Source organism: Mus pahari, chromosome 20 (assembly GCF_900095145.1).
Source record: "Mus pahari chromosome 20, PAHARI_EIJ_v1.1, whole genome shotgun sequence".
Classification (NCBI taxonomy): Eukaryota; Metazoa; Chordata; class Mammalia; order Rodentia; family Muridae; genus Mus; species Mus pahari.
In genome coordinates this window covers 18,403,932-18,427,087 of record NC_034609.1, presented here as the reverse complement: position 1 = coordinate 18,427,087, position 23,156 = coordinate 18,403,932, and the positions used below count along the sequence as shown (strand labels likewise).

At 43.1% G+C, this 23,156-nt stretch overlaps 1 protein-coding gene across 1 annotated transcript in view; it reads right to left on the bottom strand.

The window, feature by feature from the left end:
- The window catches only part of Nup93 (nucleoporin 93), a 101,081-nt gene extending 79,390 nt beyond the window's left edge, over positions 1 to 21,691 (bottom strand). Inside the window, exons 1-2 of the mRNA XM_021219972.2 lie at positions 21,624 to 21,691; positions 6,157 to 6,349 (exon numbers count right to left, since the gene is read on the bottom strand). Of these exons, the coding sequence (XP_021075631.1) occupies positions 6,157 to 6,335 (179 nt within the window). The 5' untranslated portion in view covers positions 6,336 to 6,349; positions 21,624 to 21,691. The remainder of the gene's footprint in view (positions 1 to 6,156; positions 6,350 to 21,623) is intronic.
- Between the last annotated feature and the right edge of the window lie 1,465 nt (positions 21,692 to 23,156).

Genomic DNA, 23,156 nt, shown 5'->3' with positions numbered 1-23,156 from the left:
AGAAAAACTTGTGATTCAATTCTCTAACTGTGCAATCTACCCATCCAAAGAATAATATTCTGTGGTGATTCTTAGGTACACTCAGAGTTATCCAATCATCACCACCATCAACTTTAGAACATTTTCATTGCTTCCCAAAGAAAACCTCTACTCTTCACTAATCAACTCCCATTTCCCCACTTATTTTTTTTTCTACAGATTTGCCTATTCAGGGCATCACTCATAAACAGAATGATACAATATGTGATCTTTTGTAACCAGTTTTTTTTACTTATATACTTTTAGGGTTATTCATGGAGTACATATGTGAAGTCATATTTAATGCCCTTTCTTGCCAAATCATATTCCATTACATGACTAGGTCACATTTACTACCCGTGTTCATCAGCTAGTGGACACCTACCACTGAAACTCATGGACAAGTTTTGTGTAGTATGTGTTTGCATCTCTTAGATATAGACCTAAAAACAAAATCACTAGGTTATATATATTTACCCTTTTGAAGAACTCTGGACTATGTGCCAAAAAGGCAGATCCACTTTACATTCCCATCAACAATGCATGAAAGAAGACTCACCCAGGGTCATTTCAACTTTGTGCACATTCTCACCAACACTATTACATGTCTTTTTGATTAGAGAAATCCTAAAAGGTATATGAAGTGGTATCACAATGAGGCTGTGACATGTATTTCTCTGGTAGCTAATGACACAGAACATTTTCCCACTTACTGGGCAATGATTCTTATGCCATTTTAAAATTAAGTTGTCTTTTTATAAATAAATTGTAAAAGGCTAAAGAGAAATAAAACAGAACATGAACCAGTGAGATGGTTCAGTAAAACCGAAGTACTTGCCACCAAACTTGACCCAAGTTTGATCCCTGGCAAGTTGTCCCAACTTCCACACAAGTGGACATACATACATACATACATACATGCACACATACACATATACACATAGTAATTTTTTAAAATTCTGAATATAAGTTCATTATCATTTAAATAAATGGCAAGTATTTTTCCCTAAAACATAATTTTTTCTAGACAATTGCCTTTGAAGCACAAATGTTTAATGCAGATTAAATTCAACTGATCCATTTTTAATATATATACTTTTGGCCTAATATCCTAGACAGCTCCGTCAAATCTAAGATTAGGAATTTTTGTTGGTTTGTTTTGAAACCCAGGTAACCCGGACTAGCCCTGAACTTGCTGTACAGACAAGGATAACCTTAAATTTCTGACTCTGATGCCACCATCTCTAGAGTGCTGTTACAGGCATGTACCACTGTCTTTGTTGTAACTAAGTTTTATTGCTATGAAGAGGCACTATGACCAAGGCAACTTATAAAAGGAATCATTTAATTGGGACCTTGCTTACAGTTTCAAGTTACTCTAATGGCCATCATGGTAAAGAGTGAGGCAGCAGTCAGGGAAGCTCGATGCTGGTGCTTACATCCAGATCTGCAGGCAGCAGGCAGAGGGAGACTGGAGGGTCCCTAGTATGTGGGGACCAAGCATTCAAATATATAAGTCCATGAAGGCCATTCTCATTTAAATCACCATAGCCACCAAAGTTTATGATGGTAGGGACTGAACCCAGGGCCTTGTGCATGCTAAGCAAACACCCTACCAAGTGAGCTACATCCCTATCTCTTGAGGTCAGAAAAGTTGATGCACATATTTCCTTCAAAGAGTTTCATAATTTTAGTTCTTATATTTACACCTAGAGTCCAGCTGGAGTTAGTGTTTGTGAACAGAATAAGATAGGGACCAAGTTTATTCTTTTGTATATAGACATTCAGTTACTCATTTGTTACTACTCTTTCCTCTTTCCATGTTCAATGGTCTGAATAGCTTTATTTGGGGAAAAATCATAACCAAATAAACTTTTAAGACTCATAATTATAGAATTATAGCTGTTATATTTTAATAGGAGAAAAGGGAAAACTCAATATTTTTAGAGTTGTTTTAAGACCACAGATACTACATACTACTGATTTTTTTAAAAGATTTATTTAATGTATATGAAGTTTTTGCCTGCTTCTATGTATGTGCATCACATGAGTACCTGGTGCCCATAGAGGCCAAATGAGGATGGCAGATCCCCTGGAGCTAAAGTAACAGACAATGAGGAGTCACCATGTGGGTGCTAGGAACTGAATCCAAGTCCTCTTGAAGAACAGCCTGTGCTCTTAACCACTGAGCCCCATCTAGACTTGTAATTCTATTCCAGCAATCCATCCTCATGTCACACAATCTTGATAAGTGTGGTTTTCTGTTTATAAATACAGGCTCATGCTATGTAGCCCAGATTGGTCTTGGAACTCACTCTGTAAGCCAGACAGACCATGAGCTCGCCATTCTCCTGCCTCACACTTCCTGCTGATACTATAGATATGGATGACCAACCCTGGGAATTACTGTGGTTTTCCAGTAATTTTTGAAATAAGTGTCAGTCTTCTGTTTTTCTGTCTTTTAAAGATTATTTTGGGGACTGGAGAGATGGCTCCATGTTTCACAAACATCAGGCATGTATGTGGAACACAGACATACATGCAGACAAAACACCCAAACTCACTTTTAAAAAAAAATTGTAGCCAGGCATGGTGGTGCACACCTTTAATCCCAGCACTCCGGGGGCAGAGGCAGGCGAATTTCTGAGTTCGAGGCCAGCCTGGTCTACAAAGTGAGGAAGAGGGGGTAAGAGGGAAAGATCTACAGCGTGAGTGAGGACTTAGGTAAGGATGGTTATACCGGAAACTTTTCACACGATGGGCAGGAATTCTACCAGAAAGCTACACCTCTAACATTCATCTCTTCAGGCCCTTGCCTTCTATCAGCCCAAATCCTAACAGTCTAGACAGATGCACAATCTTCATGATCAGAAAGCCACAGAAGCTGGAGTCACATTCCAGAGACCCAAAAGAGTAGAAAACACAAAAGTTGTTCCCAGTACATACAAGGTTTAGGAAAAAGAAGAAAGAAAAAGAAAAGAATTCAAACTTCATCTACAATTTACTAATGAAAAAAGAAATCTTAAATAACATTTCATGAACATCAATCCCTACCTCTCCCACTTCTCAAGTTTTGACAATTAGTCAGAAGAGTGACTATAACAATTCCTGAGAACAGAAAGTACCTTAGGGCAAATGCCAAAAGGGTTTTTTTTTTAATTTATTTATTTTTGTTTTATATGTACTGGTGTTTTGCTTGCATGTATGTCTGTGTGAGTGTTGGATCTCCCAGAACTGGAGTTACAGATAGTAGAGTATGCCATGTGTGTGCTGAGAATTGAACTCGAGTCCTCTTGAAGAACAGTTAGTGTTCTTAACTGCTGAGCCATCTCTCCAGTCCTCACCAAAAGGGATTTTTATTGACCAAGCTGAATTTGACTCTAGTTGTCCACTTACTACCTGGCTTAGAAAGTAGAGATGACGCTGCTTTCACAGGGTTGACGTCACATTAAACGATGACCCTGTACCAGACAAACACAAAGTGGCCAAAAAGACAGCTTAGTAAAATTATCAGAGCGAATGATCATTTACTATGCAGCCTTGGACAAATTATGTTAGATATGATTCGCATGATATGAAGAAAACTGTAAAAGATTATACAAATTATTAATAATAGTTACCCTGGAGGATAAAGTTGGGGTAAGAGAGTGGTCACTATCTTTTTCTTTGTACATCTCTAGGTTGTTTGGCTCCCATTGTAATGGAAAAATCCATTGACCTACTTCTGCTGAGAAATGTGGGCAGACAAGTGATGATGGACAACCACAGACACCGGTAATATTCTGTGTTTTAATGGGAATATACACATATACTCTGTTACTCACACAATGAGCTTGTAAGATTTTTCTATAAGAAACGTTTCAGCTTGCAGTTTGCCATATAATTTGTGGCTATTACTCAGCTCTGTTACACACAAAAAAAAGCTACACAGTCGATATATAAAACAAGAAAATGTGGCCATGTTCCCAGAAGATGTGATAGGCAGCAGGCTCATGAGCCACAGTCTACAAACCCCTGCTCTATATATGTCAGGCATACTCTTTATGTGTGGTGGGGAAAAAAAAAGTCCAAAATTTTAAAAGATCAAGTACACATATGCAAAACTGGTATCAAATTTGTTCCCTACAGCTATAAGCGTTGGCACACCTGTAACCCTCACCTGTAACCCTAGATACTCAGTAGGTCAAGGCAGGAAAATAGCATGTTTTAGGCCAGCTGGGAACAGCAGGATTTCATTAAAAAAAAAAGTTCTCTTCCTTTAAAAATAAAAATGCATGTGGTACAGGCAAAACACCTATACACATAGAGTAACTTTTTAAAAATTAAAGAAAAAAAAATTTCACAAAAAATCCTATTCAGTTCTCTTCTCTGCCCTCATCCAGCATGTACTAAAATATCCACATCATACTTTGTGTCTCTGCCTATCAAGAAGATGGAAAAATACAGTCATCAGCCCTCTGGTTTCTTTTTAAGAACCTGCCCCACCCTATATCCATTCTTTCAGTGTTCCAATTCCCAGCCTCCCTAAAATAATGAACTTCAGGTAGAAGGGATGGGAAGAATGGAAATTTACAAGAAACAGAATATGACGGATAATTGTTACCAAGAAAACATCTTCCCTTTTTGCTCTTAATGGGCTGTAAAGCTGATGCAATTAAATTATAACTATAGCAACTCAGCGGGTATCCATGGGTTTTTGCTCCTTCGGCATCCTTGCATAAGCAGAAGCTGTCTGCTTAAAATCAAGGAAACTGTAGGCAGCCAGAAACAGAAGTTTGGGGACTACAAGGAAGGCAAGTTAGCAGAAATATCTACAGGGTGTTGGGGACCAGTGTAGGTTAGCTACTGGCAGCATTTTGCTACAAGGCTAGATAGTTTAAAAAGACAAAAACAAGATCCAAACAGTGTAGCAAACGTCTTTTATCCCAGCACTTGAGAGGCAGAGGCAGGCTGATCTCTGAGTTCGAGGCCAGCCTGGTCCACAGAGCAAGTTCCAAGACAATCAAGGGAAGGGATGTTCATAGCATACTACTGACTGCATAGAGCAACTAAATGCTGTTTTCACAATCACTTAGAAACGGAAGGCAGCCTCCCCATGACTTTGATATTTACCAAGTTCCTAAAACATACAATGCCTCAGATCATCACCAGTCTTTCGCAAGTTCACAGAATGAAGACTAGCTAAACATTCTCCTGACTTACACAGAATCATAATGTCTTTCTGGACCCAACAAAATCTCAGTAGCAGAACCCCTTTCACGTCTCTCTCCAGGATCCTTCCAGAGACGCAGGAACATGAGAGCTGGAGTCAGCCTTACTGGGTCTGAATCTTGGCTCAGCACTCACCTGCTGTATAATCTGAAAAAGGCACCAGCCTCTCTCTGAACCTTTGCTCTTCAATTAGAATATGTGGATCACTGTCTTGATGCTGGCTGTGATGACTTAATGTATAAGGAAGTTTCTGATACATACACAGTAAATAACCGTTCAATTATATTTTTCACAGAAAGCAGTTTGGTTTTGGTTTTTTTGTTGGGTTTGTGTTTTACCCAACCAAGATCCTCTGTAAGGATCCTGCTAAGGTTGTATGACCCTGTTAATCAGCGTTTCTCCACAAAGTCTTAATCTCCTGGGACTCACCCACCTTCCTGTTTCTACAATCAGCCAGAGAGCACTGCATTTCAAAGCCTTTTAGAGACAGCCTCTGGGGTCACTGGACAATAAGCAGACAGAATCACTCCTCACTTGGATGGCTTCTCCTTACTGACCATTCATCAATTTTTTCCAATTACCCTTAAAAACTCTGTTCACCGCTGAGTGCTTTCTGGCTTTGGGTAGCACTTACGTGCACGACCCATATCTACTAACATGCTTACAAGGGCCATTTATGACTCAATAGCCTGCAAACTCAAGCAGGAACTACAGAACAGAGCTCCCCCATCCTATGATATGGGTTCTCAGCTTGGTCAGACAAACAGGCTGCCACTCTAAAAACCTAGAGCTGCACAGAAACAAAGCAAAGTTTACTGATCTATTTATAACTCTGAGGTCCTGTCTATCTGGCTTGTGACTGTCATAGAAGAAACTAATCTGCCCCCAAACTACCAAGTCCAACACCACTTCCCCACCAGTACTCACGCCTTGACATCTGCTGTCTCCTGGGATGTGCGTGTGAGGGTACGGGAACGCAGGCGCTCACCAGCTTGCTGGATCTCCTGTAAATTTCGTTCTACATGTGGAAGTTCAGAGATGCCTTCAGTCTCAGCAGCAAGCTGTTCAGCTTGCTGAAGGAGCTCACCAAACCCCTCAGTATCCATTGGAGATGCAGATGCTATATGAAAGAAAAAAAAAACAAGTCAAGGGGGAGGGAGGCTTCATCTCTGCTTCAATCTATCACAAGATAATAAAACTCCAGGACTTTTTGTAAACTGAAAGGGGAACAGTTCATCAACAAGCAGGATTTGTTCCTGAATGTAGCCCAAGAACAGGCCTGACAGAGAAAATGAGTCAGACTGTGAACAGATCATTTCTGTGAATACTGACAGCCCCAAGATTGATTTCACCACCAAAACAAATGCAAGCATATTAAGCCACGGGCTAGAATTCCTGCCTTTTCCTGCAGACCCAACACAGATAAGGAAATGAAAGCCACGTGGCAAGCTCCAGGCTGACTGAAGAACAATCCCTCTATACCTCAATCTCTCCACATTCATCTTGAGAGAAAAGGGCATCACCACCAGTCCACCTGAATCCCAACATTCCAGAAGCAAGGGCAGAAGGATCTCTGTGAGTTTGAGGTTAGCCTGGTCAAGAGTGAGATCCAGGACAGCCAGGGCTACACAGTGAGACCCTGTCTAGAAATATGACCTACCCCAAAGAAAAGAAGATGAAGGCACTGCTGCAGCCTAAGGCCTTCCATCAGGCTTTCCATGGTAACTCTAGACCACAGAACTCAGTTACGTGCCCAGCATATGCTGGACTGAGATCAGAGAAACACTAAGTGTCTTCTAAGTAAACCCAGTCTCACTTTATTCTAACACAACCATGTCTTCTTGAATATAGAAGACATTCATGTTTATTATTCACACCCTGGACTCCATTTGCACATTCTTATAAGGTTACTGAAGGCCTCATTACATATGATATCTGACTCGTTACTGCAACTACTAACAATAATTATATTTATATAAATAACACCTATCTTTTAGACCATGAATATAATTAATAAGGCCACCTGTTTCTCTAACAACTGATTCAAAGGGCTGTAGCTTGAAAAGATGACTGAACTCATGGGGGAACATTTGCTATTGTAACCAACATTCAATTCCTGAGGTCCGTATGATGGAAAGAAAACTGACTCCAAAACCAACTCTGGCAAGTCTTCCTCTGACCTCCACATGTGGTGTGGCATGACTCCACACGTACATACAAGCACACATACAAATACTATTTTGTATTTAAATAAATGTTTAAAAAAATAATAGGAGTTGGAGAGGCAGATGGTTCAGTGGTTAAGAACACTGACTGCTCTTAAGGACCTGGGTTTAATCCCAGCATCTACCTGTCAGCTCACGACAACCGTGACTCCAGTTGCAGGAGATCTGACATGCTCTTCTGGCCTGAGGTCAATGAACACATGTGGTGCACAGACACATATACAGGTAAAACACACATAACATAAAATAAAAATATTTTACTTTTTTAAGAAAGTGCTGCTATAAGTCGGGCAGTGGTATCACATACCTTTAGTTCCCCCCCCCCTCACAGAGAGAGAGAGAGAGAGAGAGAGAGAGAGAGAGAGAGAGAGAGAGAGGAAGAAGAAAAGAAAGATTGAGGGAGCTATTTACCAGCTAATACACATTTATAAATCTTGTGTATGTACACTATTCCATCCTTATACAAGGTTCTTGGTGAAGTGAATATTTTTAACTCCTACCATTATTAAATTAACAGAAAGTAAAATATATTGACATCATAAAAATAGTTAAGGGCTGGGGAGGTGGCTCGTCAGTAAAGAATACTCCCTAATCTTACAGAGGACCCAGTTTGGTTTTTAGCACTCATGCCAGGCAGCTCACAATTGCTTGTATTCTGGTTCCAGAGGATCTGATACTCTTTGCTGGCCCCCAAGGGCAACCAAAAATATATGGCACACATACATACACATATAATTAAATCTTTAAGGGACTGGAGAGGTGGCTCTGTGATTAAGAACATTTGCTATTCTTAGACAGTACTCAAGGTTTGTTTGGGTCCCAAAACCCACAAGACAGCTCACAATTTGCCTGTCACTCTAGCTCCAAGGGATCTGACATGTTCTTCTCCTCTCAGTGGGCACTGCATTGATATGGTACACTTGCACACATGCACGACGAACACTCATACACATAAAAAAATAAATAAATCTGCAAAATTATAAAGTGGAAATATTAGGAACAAGTTTATTATTAAAAAGAAAAAAAGGTATATAGGGGCATTGTAGCTCACAACTATAACCCCAGTACTCAGCAGGCTGAGGCAGGATTGCCCCAAATTTGAGGCCAGCCTAGGGATACAAAGCTGAGTTCTAGGCTAGTCTATAATATAATGTGAGACACTGTCTCAAAAATAAGATAGACAACTCCTTATAAATAGCAGCTCAATTTTAAAGGTTTTTATACATTTCATTTTGATGTGTATGTGCATGTGTCTGTGTGAGAGTACATGGTGTGGGTATGGGTGTCCACAGGAGTCAGAAGAGGGCATCAGATTCCCTGGGGCTTGAGTTTCAGGTTGGTTGTGGGCTGCCTGAGGTGGGTGTGGAGACTCAAGCTTGACTGCTCTACCTGTAGGTCTTAATTATTCTTTGCTTCTTTGTTCCAAGCCTGCGGTCCCAACCACACACATGAAATGCCACTGGTCTAGCTCCGCACTTGAAATGTTAGTTTACTACACAATTATCCTTAGCTAGAGAAGCATGTGCTCATGTGCAGGGCCTTCATTCCACCATAAGTCCACAGCTGGGAGATAAAGACTATTTGAAATGAGCATTCAAGGGCATTAACTTTAAAGATAGGTCACAAGGTTAAAACGAAAATAGTTCCTCTTAGAGTAAACATAGAAGCAGTTAAAATGACTTTGTTTGCACTACTCTTGAACTCAAAAGCCTGGAGTTCCCTGGTATCCCCTCTCAGATCTTTGGAATATAGTCTTTGAACCTTGAGAGTTAGAGGTGCTGGTGGGTTGGTAGATGCTGAGAAAATTAAAGAAAATAACTGATGTCCACAATTTCTTCTGTTTCTTCATGCAGCTTCACATTCACCTGTCATTCAATGTCTAAACAACACATGACCCACAGGGGGCACATTAGCAATCTCAAATAAGGTGGATGCAAATACTTGTGGTTTGAATAGGAAAGGCTTCCTATAAACAGAACTATGTGTTAGAACACTTGGTCTCTGGTTGGTGGCACTTGTTAGGGAACACTGTGCACCTTCAGCAGGTGAAGACCTTCACTGAGGACAAAGCCTTGAGGTTTTACAATACAGCCTCTCTTCTATTCGTTCATTTCCTGGCTGTGACTGCAATGCTCCTGTAACCATGCCTTCCCTGATATGGAATGCAGCCCTTTCAGTGGGAGCCAACATCTTAGTTGGGTTTCTAGTGCTGTGATGATACACCATGAACAAAAGCAAGTTGGGGAAGAAGGAACTTGTTTGGCTCACACTTCCAGATCACGGTAAATCACTGAAGGAAGTCGGGAAATGATCTCAAATCAAGCAGGAACCAGGACGCAGGAGCTGATGCGGCAGCCATGGAGGGGTACTTTCGCTATGGTTTACTCAGCCTGCTTTCTTACAGAACCTAGAACAACCAGGCCAGGGATGGCACCACGCACAACGGAATGGGTCCTCTCCTATCAATCACTATTTAAGAAAACGCTTTATAGCTTGATCTTATGGAGACATCTCCTTCCCCTCCGATGACTCTAGCTTGTGGCAAACTAACATAAAACTAACCAGGACACAGAAAGAACTCTTTCTCCTTTAAATTGTTTCTTGCCAGGTTATTTGGTCACAACAAACAGAAAAATAACTAAAACAATCCTTACAGTTGCATATATAGTAAAATGAACTCATATATATATATAGATAGATAGATAGATAGATAGATAGATAGATAGATAGATAGTGAAAATACATCAAGTAATTTCAGTTTCACTGCTACTAAAACATGTGAAGGGTTTTTTGTTTTTTGTTTGTTTGGTTTTGGGTTTTGGTTTTTGTTTGAAACAGGGTTTCTCCGTGGAGCCTTGGCTGTTCTGAAATTCATTCAGTAGATCAAGCTGGCCTTGAACTTAAGATATCCACCTGCCTCTGCTGGGACTAAAGGCTTGTACTGGGGTTTGATCTTGTGAACTATACATTCAGATGCTGATTTCTGTGCTCCAAGATCTAGTTACAGTCAGGACACATGAATATTGAGAATCTCCTAGACCAGTGTGGTGTAAAAAATGCTCCCGAATTATCTCTGGTTAATAAAAGGCTGAAAAGCCAATGACTGGGCAGAGGAAATAGAAAGGCTGGATGTTCGATGTCCAAGGGAGAAGATCAAGGCAGAAAGATCAAGGTACAAAGTGTTCACCTTGAGGCAGGTGAGGGTCCAGGAGAAGGAGGGCACAAGGCAGAGGAAGAAGACAGCTGTCATGAGGTTGGGCATGAGGAAGAGTTGCTAAGGGAGTTATCCATGAAGACAAACAGCTACAGCAGAGCTCTCATGGAGAGACTAAATGCAAGTAACTCAGGGCGTGTGGCTGAGAAGTAGCTAGATAGCATAAAGGGTTAGGAATATCTACTCAGTTATTGTACTTAAAGCTTGTTGAGTAAATTTACAGGTCTCTGTCTTAATTATTTTGGGAGCTAGCTGGATTAGAAAAACCTGCCACTTTAATTTTCATCCTATAGGCGTTGCACCACCACCACAAGGCTAAAGCATGTGTTTAATTATGAAAGACATGGTCATTTCCACATTCTTAAAGTAACCATGTTAAATAGTCAGTCAAGCCAGGAAAGAACAGACACCTACAAACACCAACTCCTGAGCACTTCCAAACCATCCTAAGTCAGTGTCTTCATAAAACGGCCCCTTCAGTATTCTAAGTGGCCTCTTACGATTTTCCTGCTTGCCATATCAAAATGAGCTCACCTGTTCCTGGTACTACTAGCTCACTGGTTTCTCTCCTTTTGCTTTTAAGCACCATCCATAAGTAGAATTTTTTTACTTAACAGGCCTTGTGACAACTTCAAGATTGGAGGTTCACTAAGTTCTTTAAAGACTTCTACTGCCTAGAGCATTGTTAGCACATGCCTATAATCCAAGCATTTGGAAGCAGCTTTATAAGGAATTCAAAAGCACCTTGGCTATTGATTATCAACTTGAAAAAAAATATATGGTCACCCAGGATTTGAGTTTCTGATCATACCTTGAGGGATCATCTAGATTAGTGTCCAGGCATGGCAGTGAAGAACTACCTGCACTGGGTTAATTAAGGAGGAAGACCCAACCTAAATATGGGTGGTACATTTCCACGGACTAAGACCCCACACTAAATAAAAAGGAGAAAATCAGCAGAGTGCAAGTGTTCATCACTCTTCCTAACAGCAGATGCTGGTCCTCATGTTCCTGCCATGATGTCTTCCCCACCTCAGACTATCAAGCTTTGAGCAGAAATGTACCTTCTGCATTACACTGCTCTTGTCACCGTGTTTTATCCCAGCAGCCAGGAAAGTAACTAATATAGCTACAGTCTGAGGCCAACCTGGACTACATGGCACACCTTCTCAAAAGCAAAATGACCACTGGGCCGTCCCAGACATGGCTACAACTCTGTGGTTCTCGTTTCAAATCTGTTACTCCCATAACACTTTCCAGAGACCAGAGTCTTCAGAGCCTCAAAAACTGAGAATTCAAAGGGAAGCATGAAAGGCCTCGGAGGCAGCCCGCTCAGGTCTGTGTCTCCCAGGAGCAAGGAAAAGGCAATGATTATTTTAAGCTTTAGGCCAGACTGTCACAATTCAGTATAGCCATTGTAGTTGGACAGCAGCCATAGATAACATGCAAGCAAACAAGTATGTCTGCTCTTCAGAAAAAAATAAAAGAAAGGTTGGGGAGGCAACTCCCTAACTAACAAGCACAGTGTCCTGGTTTTACTCCTCAGCACTTTTTTGGGGGGGGAAGGGAGAGAGAACTTTTTTTTTTCTGTGTAGCACACTCTGGCTGTCCTTCCCTCACTTTGTAGACCAAGTTGACCTTAAACTCACAGAGATCCACCTGCCTTGTCTCCCAAGTACTGGGATCAAAGGCGTGCGCCTCCACCACCAGTTCCTCAGCATCTTTTTAAAAAGATTTATTTATTTATTTTATGTATGTGAGTATACTGTCAGTCTCTTCAGACACACCAGAGGAGGGCATCAGATCTCAGTGCAGATGGTGGTGAGCCACCATGTGGTTGCTGGGAATTCAACTCAGGATCTCTGGAAGAACAGTTGGTGCTCTTAACCGGTGAGTCATCTCTCCATCCCTCCTTGGCACTTTTAAATAAAAGGTTATCATGGACTGGAGAGATAGTTCAGGGGTTAAGATCACTCGCTGTCGCATGTCCCCTACTGGCCTCCAAGAGTACTGCGTACTGCATGCACATGGTGCACAGATGGATATCAAGGTGAACACTCATTGTCAAAGAGACATTTAGGGGCCAGGGACTAACTGATAAAGAATGTTCCTGCTACAGGAGAATGTGGACCTGATTTTGGATCCTCAGTACCAAGTTGAAAAGCCAGGCCTAGGGGTGTACACCTGCAATCCCAGCATTAGGAAATGGAGACGAGAGAACTACAGGAAGGAAGTAGCTTCCCCTCCCTCCTGCCCCGGTCAGTCTCACCAAGTGGACAAGCTCCAGGTTGAGACAAAAGCAGTAAGAGTTAGACACCTAGCATTGATCTCTGGCCTCTGCCTAAGCATCCACAGGCCCAGGATTAAGTGCACACACACGGGGGGGGGGGGNGATTTTGATATATAGCAGGTGGATCCCTGAGTTCAAAGCTAGTATATCTATAATGTGAGTTAGGCACACTCACGAGATTGAGACACACAAACACACACACACACATATATATATATATCTCAGGCAGATCTCTGAGTTCAAGGTCAGCCTGTCTACAAAGTAAGTTCCAGGATGGCCAGGGCTACATTCTGTAGCCAAGCTAGTCTAGAATTCATTAAATGGCCATTCACGGTCTTGAACTCAAGGGGATCCTTTTGCCTCCATTACATGTGTGAGGCACCAGAGCCACCATAGCCACAGAGAAAAATATCTTTGAAATTTTAAACAGTTAAAAAGAAAAAAGTGCTGGACAGCTCCCTCACCAGTTCTGAGGACCTCAGTACCCACATAGTAGTTCATTAAGCACTCAGAACCCAAATAGAAACCTGATGTGAATTTCTGTAACAGCGCGAGCATCTATAATCCCAGCACCCCTATGGGGAGATAAGTGGCAGACACAGGAGAACCCTCAGAAGCTAGCCTGGCACAGTTATCAGAAAAAAAACAAAGAGACCATGGTGGAAGGAGACAACATCCTCTGACCAACATGCATGTTACCATGATATATGGTATATCATATGCCTATATTTACACACAGGAATACATACATGTACATTCATTCACACTTAAACAGCAAGTTGTTGGGTAATTCTTTATAGTCATATAAGACAGTAAAAGAGAGACCTGACCAAAATTCCTAACAGTCTTCTGGGGAAACAGAGTAAAATCAATTCACCCATACAGAAAAGGAGAATCTTTCTAAGGACTGCCCAGGACAAACGAGTCAGTGCCTGCAGAAGGGAACGTGTAGTGTCAGAAAATGTCACTTGTACTATTTCATCTCCAAGTAGCAAAGAGAAGTAACCTAGTAGCACACAGAAACACAAATGATCAACATAAGGAACTTTTTGGTGAGCTCTGGGATGTCGGGGAGTAGAAATCCTAGCTAGAAAGCAAGAAAGGATCCAGGAAGCTCCACCCCACCCCACCCCCACCCGCTCATCCTGTGACTGCAAATGTCCATGATGATTTCTAAGGGCCTGTCCAAACATCTATCTTCAAACTCCTGAGAAGGAGCAACTCTTTAGAGGTGACTCTTTACCTAGGAATACAGCAGGTTCCATCTTGTAGCTGGCATAGACAGACAGGACACCAACAGTGTAAAGGCTTCTGACTCTGAGTCTTTTTTCTAAGTTCTGGTTCCAAACTAGGAGTGACTTTGCCTCCTTGGGGCCAAGTGTGTCAATATTCTGAGATACTCTTGGATATCAAAATTTAGGGCAAAAGATATACATTATTGACGTGTAGAGAGTGGGAGCCAGGGTTTCTGCTAAACATCCTACAACACACAGCATAACCTTCAACAAAGAATTAGTTGATCCAGGGGGCTGGAGAGATGGCTCAACGGTTAAGAGCACTGACTGTTCTTATGAAGGTCCTGAGTTCAAATCCCAGCAACCACATGGTGGCTTACAACCATCTGTAATGACATCTGACGCCCTCTACTAGTATGTCTGAAGACAGCTACAGTGTACTTACATATAAATAATACATAAATCTTTTTTAAAAATTTAGTTGATCCATAATACGAATAGTTTCTAAGCTGAGCAACTCTTCTGTAAACCAAACTAGGTGTCTTAGCTAGGATGAAACAAAGGGTTTACACAATATATGCATCAACACCATAGTTCATCATCCAAGGAAGTCAGGACAGGAACTCAAGAAGGGCAGGAACCTGGAGGCAGGAGCTGATGCAGATCAAAGGGTGCTGCTTACTGGCTTGCTTCCCACAACTTGCTCACCCTGCTTTCTTTTTTTGTTTGGTTTGGTTTGGAGACAAGGTTTCTCTATGTAGCCCTGGCTGTCCTGGAACTCACTCTGTAGACCAGGCTGGCCTCAAACTCAGAAATCTGCCTGCCTCTGCCTCCCAAGTGCTGGGATTAAAGGTGTGCACCACCACTGCCCGGCTTCACCCTGCTTTCTTATAGAAACCGTGACCACTACTAGAGCTGTGCTACCAACAATGGGCTGGGCCCTCACACCACATCAATCACTAATTAAGAATAGAAAAGGCCTGAGGGCTGGAGAGACTGGCTCAGTGGTTAAGATACATGCTGCTTTTCCTGAGATCCTGAGTTCAACTCCCAGCACCCACTGCCTGTAAACCCAGCTCCAGGGGGATCTGACCCCTCAGACTTTGGGCAGTGCACTCATGTGCACATACCCCCTTTATACACATAATTAAAACCAATAAAATATTTTTTTAAAAAGAGAGAGAAAAAACACTCTACAGGCTTCCCTATGGCTGATCTTATGGAGGCATTTTCTTGAGTTTTTATCCTCTCAGTGACTCCAGCAATGTCAAGCTGACATAAAACCATCCAGTACAGTACATTTTAAAGGTACACACCATTAGAGACAGTATGACCCCCTGGAAAATAATCAGGAAAGCAATATAGATTTTACTAAACCCAAACAACAATACAGGATCCTTCCCCCCTCAAAAAATTCAAAAATCACTATGTATACAAAATTGTCTTTCAGGTAGTATGCATACCCTAGTACACCACACAGCAACAGAAAAGATCAAACTACAGCCCAGTCTCACAATGAAGGGGGCAAGCTGCACGCACCTATTTAAAACAAGACAGACTAATCTATGCTGCTAGAAACTGGAATACGGGCTACCATTAGGGGTTCAGAGGGAGTGCGGACTCAGAGTGAGCATGACATACCTTTCTGGGTCTTGTGGATTGAACTGTGGCCCTTCAAAATTCATTTGAAGTCATATCCGACAAAGGAATGCCATAAGAAAATGAGGCCTTTGGGAGGCAGTGAGTTTGAAATAAAGTGGTAAATGGTGGGGGTTCGAATATGCAATCAGTAGCATTCTGAAATCATGCTAGAGAGCTCCTGTCTTCCATATCCTGAGGCTATGTCAAAGAGACCACGTGCACACAGAAAGAGCAAGATGGTGGCCACTAACGAACTTCCAAGTTTCAAAGCAGTTAAGATAAGAAATTTCAGGAGGGGGGAGTTGTGCTTTTTTTCTTTTTTCCTGTTTGTATATTGTTTGGTTTTGTTCTGACAAACAAAATTTTTTATGTAGCTAAAGGGCCTTCCTCGAAAACACAATCCTGCCTCTGCCTCCAGAATGCTGGGACTACAAGCACCAAAGCCAGCTCCAATTTCTGTTTAAACCACTCAATCTATGGTCTTCTGTTGTGGTAACTTGAGCTGATAAGGATGCAAGGGTAATGGGAAATTCTATCTCAATATACACTGATCCCAGGCATGAACAACAGGTTAAAAAAAAAAAATTACTGAGCTATATACTTAACAGCTCTTACTTAGAGGGTTAATAAGAAACAAACATCACCACAGCCAGAAATACTGGCTCTAAATTGCCTATTTCACAGCTGCTCACTGCCCCTAATTCTCAGTGACCCTCACATCCACGCCTGTCCCTGCACTCAAGCTCCAGTCTGGCTTGGGTGTGTCAGAGTGTAGTTTTCTAAGCACCACTACCAGCTACCCTGTCCACTGATAACGTGTGGCTAGGTTTCTGTCTCTCTGGTTCTAACTCACGCTTTTCCTCTTCATCTGCACCTGACCTTGGATTGTTACCTCACAAGTACTCCTCACTCTGCTAACTCCGACACTGTAATACCAATAACTTATTAGACTTCATTTGTGGGGAGGGGTGTGTGTCACAGTGTGAATGTGGAAGTCAGAAGACAACCTGCAGGAGGGAGTTATTTCTCCCCTTGCACCTTGTGGGTCAGGTATATATATATATATATACTATACATAGGTGTAGTCTATATACTACTATATGTAGGTATACTCTATATATTATACATAGGTGTAGTCCATGTCCCTTTAGCCACTGCCTCCTGTCAACTTACTCTTTTTTCTCACATCATTTTCCATATGATGCTCTTACTAAAAACCTCTTGGGCCCCACTTCCAGGGATTCCAGTGACACTGCTTCCAACTTTACATATTTACCATGCATGGCCATCCCTGTTCATGCCCTGCCCAGGTTTCTAGTTACATTTTTCCCAAATGAAAACACCCACCAAGCTCCTAACAACTATTTCATCCCTGTATTGTGAGACTCTGAGCAAGATAATTACTCCCTCTGTGACTCATCTTTGAAAACTTTAAGTAACTATACCTCCCTCCCCTGCCACATTGCAACCACTGAGTAAATAAATAGCATTAAGGTCAATTCAAATCACAACCTAATATTATGATTTACATACAGTTGAAGCATGTGATCCAAGATTTCAGTGGGTTAGGAGCTTTGGCGCCAATGTGGCAATGTTCTGAGGTGATAGGACCTTTAAGGGGTTGAGCCTAGTGAGAAGCCCCTCCTTGTTCCCTGATGATACCTGCTATGAGTTAATTTATTCTTAAAATATATAAATACCTATTTGAATCCATTTCTGTTTATTCTACCACTATCACCCTACTCCAGGCCACTTACACATGCCTCATCAAGATCACAGTAGCCTCTAGGCAGGTTTCTCTGTTCCTATATTGACCCCTCTGCTACCTGTATGTTCTCTGCCTAGTAGTGGGAATTAGCCCTTGAAAACCAGGACTGGGAATGCAATGCAGTGGTACAATGTTTGCCTAGCATGCTCAGGGGCCTAGCTTTAGTTTTCAGAACTAAAATATAATTCTATATGGAGAGGAGAGAATAAAGGCTAAGCCTTCAATAGCCCCCATTATCTGTAAACTCAAGTCCAGCCCAATGTGATGGTAATTGCCTGCCTGTAATCCCAAGTGCCCAGAAAGCTGAGCAGACAGTCCTGTTGCATGTATGAGATCTGTGTGTGCTGAGGTGTCCATCATCTGTCCTTGAGTTGAGCCCTGCCCTCTGCTCCCACTCTTCCCCATGACTATGTTCTTCAGCCATATGGCCATTTGGTTCTTCCAATATGCCAAACTCACAGCTGCCACTGGCTTCTGCAGTAACCACTTCCTCTGCATCTACAGAGCCTATCCCCTTAATCAGTTCAGGGCTCTGCTCACAGGTCTCCTTTGAGAAGATGCTAAGACACTCCACCTAAAGGAGTCCCCCCATTTCTACAGTTTATCCCCTAAGAAGCGCATGCCAAAACCAGGCATATGGCTACTTATTTATTAATCGATCATCTGTCTTCTAAGTGTCCTTGAGTCTGGCTTGTCCTTTTTCTTTCACAGCATGAATTCCTAGTGCAATGAACAAAAAGTAACTAGTACACCAAACACCCTTGGAAGTTACTGGAGGGAGGGGATGAGGTTATTTCTTTAGTTGACCTTACAGACCAGCACGGGAACTTAGAAAAGAAATTTCTGGCAGTGTTTGAGGTTTTTTAGTAGTCAGCAACTATGTACTGGAGTCAGATTAAGCAACTATTTGAGTGCATTGGTGGCATAGGTGTAAAGTGGCCTTTAGACCTTACAAACAGGAGACAGCTGGCTGGGAAATGTGCACAAGCATGAGGATGTGAGTGGGATAAAGCTGAACGTGGTGGCATCGATCTGACACCAGCACTGAGGGAGGGACAGACAGACCAGCAGACCCTGGGTGACACACTGGTAAGCCAGTCTAGCCAATCGGTAGGCTCCAGGTTCAGAGAGAACTGCTGTCTGAAAAACTGACAAGAACACCGACAGCAGCCTCAAGCCTCCTGACCTCTGACATCCAAATCATACGGGCATGCATCTCACACACACATGTATACACATAACGTGTAAAGCTACAAAACATTTCAAGCTTTAGGTTGTTTGAAACAAAGGAGAGATAGCTATAAACAGCCATACTATAAGGGAAAAAAAGACTGCTGCATCTCTAAATTCCATCTAATTCTTTCTCCAGACCAATTATTTCTAGTTGTCTATCTGATAGTTAGCTACTCCTGACTGATCTGTGGGTGCCAGGCAACAATTCTAGTTCCTCACCTTGGGTCCCCATAACAGTGAATTTAGCCAGAAACCATCTGTCTCCCCTCTCCCCTGAGACCATCCTATAACCAAGTTTACTTCTCAAAGCTCATGACAAGTCACACCCTCACCTTTCCCCTCTGCTCTGACCCTCATGCCTTCCTCCCAATTACCTCAACAGCCGAACACTTCCCATTTCTTCTATTCCACTCTCCCTGTAGCCAAAGTGGCCATTCCAAAATATCTCCCACTTTAGACCCATCAGTGGCACCTCAACCTCAGGTTGTGACATGGTTGCATGAGGTGCTCTGTAGAATAGACAGCACCATGCACCACCTTCAACACTTACCGCCTTCCTCAGCTGTACCCTGACACTTTTCTGCTCCCCAGGAAGCCTGGCAGCTTCTTCCCTTCTCACTCCTGTACTTGTCAAGTACACAAGCATCCCCACCACAGACACAGAGAAGGCCCTCCCTACTTATTCTGAACCTTCTAGACATTCTTCCCTAGTGGAGCAATTGTGACCACTTCTTCTGTAGGTGAAGGTTCACAGATATTTAACTCTGAATCCTGAGCATCGAGCTAAGCCTGGCACATAATAGAACTAAAAACATGTTTGCTGGGGGCTGTTGAGATGGCTCAGCAGGTAAGAGCACTAACTGCTCTTACAAAGGTCCTATGTTCAAATCCCAGCAACCACATGGTGGCTCACAACCACCCATAATGAGATCTGACACCCTCTTCTGGTGTGGCTGAAGACAGCTACAGTGTACTTATATATAATAAATCTTTAAAAAAATGTTTGCTAATTAAAATGACTAGTGAGTCTCACCCATAATGAGATCTGACACCCTCTTCTGGTGTGGCTGAAGACAGCTACAGTGTACTTATATATAATAAATCTTTAAAAAAATGTTTGCTAATTAAAATGACTAGTGAGTCTCACCCATAATGAGATCTGACACCCTCTTCTGGTGTGGCTGAAGACAGCTACAGTGTACTTATATATAATAAATCTTTAAAAAAATGTTTGCTAATTAAAATGACTAGTGAGTCTCACCCATAATGAGATCTGACACCCTCTTCTGGTGTGGCTGAAGACAGCTACAGTGTACTTATATATAATAAATCTTTAAAAAAATGTTTGCTAATTAAAATGACTAGTGACCATAACATATTTGGGTCCCCTTCCTGATCTTTACTCACACACACACCCCTCTAAATGCATCTACCTTATAGGCTCAGGGGTTAGAGAGATGGCTCAGCAGTTAAGAAAATTTATAGCTCTTTAGAGGACACCAGCTCAGGTCCCAGCACCCACATCAGTAATTTACAGCTCCAAGGAATCAGACACTCTTCTGGCTTCCAGAGAAATATCCACATACATAAAAGACACGCAAGACCACACATATGAGGGGAAGAGAGAAGAGAGAACCCAAGCTCACCACAGCTCCAACAGTTCATATCTGATGGTTTTAATATCTATGTTTAAAATATGTGTGTGATGTCTTCCCAGGAAACAAGCCTGTCTCATTCACCACCACATTCACAAGCCTATAATATCAGTAACATTCATTTATTTGATATTTATTGAGCACCTACTTTATTGTGTGCCAAACCTAAGTACTAAGTAGGTACTCATGTTCTCAGGGGGGGGCGGGGGGCAAACAATACATAGGACAAATAAAACCTAAATACTAAGCAAAAAAATGCAGTGACGACAAGGAGATCGAGGAAAGGCTTATACTCTAATGCCCCTGTTTGAATGCCCTCCAAGAAAGAGGGCAGATAAAACAGACATCCAACCCCAAGAACAAGCCCTTAGGTCAAAGCATGTCCAACGGGGGTTGGGAGTGGGGGGAATGTGGGATGTAGCAGACACTCAAAGTATGGGTCACATTATTTAAAAGTCTTACAACTCACTATAGGGAGCTTATATTACTACTGGTGTTGTTATTTCTATTATTAGTATTATTAAAGGGTTGACCTTCGCTTGTGCTGAAAGTCATCGAGGGAGGTAGGGGTGGGGCAGGGTCTAATGTAGACCAGGCTGGCTTCAATTCGCTTTGAAGGCGACACCATGTCGCACATGGGGTGATTTTTCTTTCAGAAGGGACCCAATATACTTGGGCATCCCTTACAGGAGACACGATACAGGGTATCCAGAAACGGGTGAGACAACCGAAGAGGCAACCATTAGCATCCTGTCGGATTATCCGTAAAAGGAGACAAGAGTTGACAGGGGTTCGCTGGGCGTCCCTTCACCGGAAGAGCCATTCTCTAGAAGAACGCCCCTCACGCCCCATAGAGGGCAGCCAGGCCGGGTGACGCTGGGCAGCCGTGGGTGGGCGTGGCGACAGCGCACCAGTGAGGAGGACCACGTTCGGAAGAGCCTAGTCACAACGCTCGGCGAGCAGTCGCCGGCCGGCCAGCATGCCCAGCCACGGCAAGAGAGGAAGCGCGAGCCTCGTGGCTACGAACGCGAAATGGGGGTTCGAGCTAGGCTCGGGGTTCTGCTTCGAGGCTTGGCCCCGAACTCGGGCCCAGGCTCGGGGCCGCGTGGGCGCCCACACCTCACACGCCTTACCTGCCTCCGCCGCCACCCGCTCCCGGCTTCTTCACTACGCCACCGCCGCCGCTTCTCGCGCCGCTCGCCCGCTCCTCCTGATTGGCTAAGGCAGTAGGCTCCCAGAAGCCCCTGCGCGTTGCGCCGCCAAATGAACTTTATGGAGACCCGCAAGAGGACACGGACGTGGGCGGGGCTGGGACTGGGGCGGGGCCGGAGGCGGGGCTGTCGCTACAAGTGAGTCAAGGCGCTCCGCCCTGCTCCCGCCCACGTGGTTGGAGTTGACAGCCCTAGAGGAAGCAATTCCTGCAGTTCCCACTGCAGGCCGAATCCAGAGAGCTCGGCCACTCGCTGTAGAACACCAGTCAAGTCCCCTGGGCCTGTTCTAGGTGCAGGGGACACGGTGACTTTCACAGCAGACAAGATCCCTGACTTCAAGCAGTTCGCAGCTTGGCCAGGGAAAGAAGATATAGTGAATAAATGCAGGAGTAATTAGGAGAGCTAAGAATCGAAAAGCAAACTAATTGAAGAAAACTAGTCGGATGGCCAGGGAAGGTGTCATTCCGACTAGAAGGTGAAAGATAAAAACATGTTTGGGATTTTTTTAAGGGAAAAGGCTGTCTTTTGGCAGCCTGAACAAGCAAGCTAGGCTGGCCACCTGCCCCGTAGGCCAGATACAGAAAAAAGCAGTGGTGAAACTCAAAGAAAAAGAGATTACTTCAGTGTGGCCACGTTGGGAACAAAGTGTGTCACGGGGATATACGAGAACCCTTCTGGAGGTTCTTAGTCTAGTGGGTAAAAGAGATTTGAAAACAGGCGTTGAATGAAAACAAGTTTGTTGGGAGTTTGAGAGAAAAAGAACAGGACAGGCAAACTGCAGGCAGGTCTCAGCAGCTGCTGGGAGGAGAGACCTGGATAGGAGGAGGTTTGGAGTTAAATGTAAAAGGGGAGTGGGGCTAACTGTAAGCAATTGCATAAAGGGAAGGACTCAGGTGAGTGAGTGTGTGTGTGTGTGTGTGTGTGTGTGTGTGTGTCCTGGTGCTCAAGGAAGCCAAAAGAGGTCATCAGATCCCCGGAATAAGATTACAGGTGGTAGCCGGCGTGGTGACCCACACCTTTAATCCCAGCACTAAGGAGGCAGAGGCAGGCCGATTTCTGAGTTTTGAGGCCAGCCTGGTCTACAGAGTGAGTTCCAGGACAGCCAGGGCAATACAGAGAAACCCTGTCTCGAAAAACCAAAAACCCAAAGTCCTTTGCAAGAGAAGTATGCTAAGCCATTGCTTTAGCTCCCATAATAGCCTTTAATCGTTAAAGAGGCACTTTTTGGATTGCACAGTCTCAGACATGTCTAATCTTTCAATGAAGGTCACGGTCCTGACCTAATGAGGACCATGTGAACACAGGCCTAGGCAAAGTTGTCACCATTAATAACGCTAGTTTGGTGGATGCCTGTTTGATCAAGTGTTCTAGTAAGCTTTGCCTTATATGCTCGTGGCACATAAATGCAATTAACATACAAAGAAGCTCACAGTGATTAGCAGTTATAGCTGCACA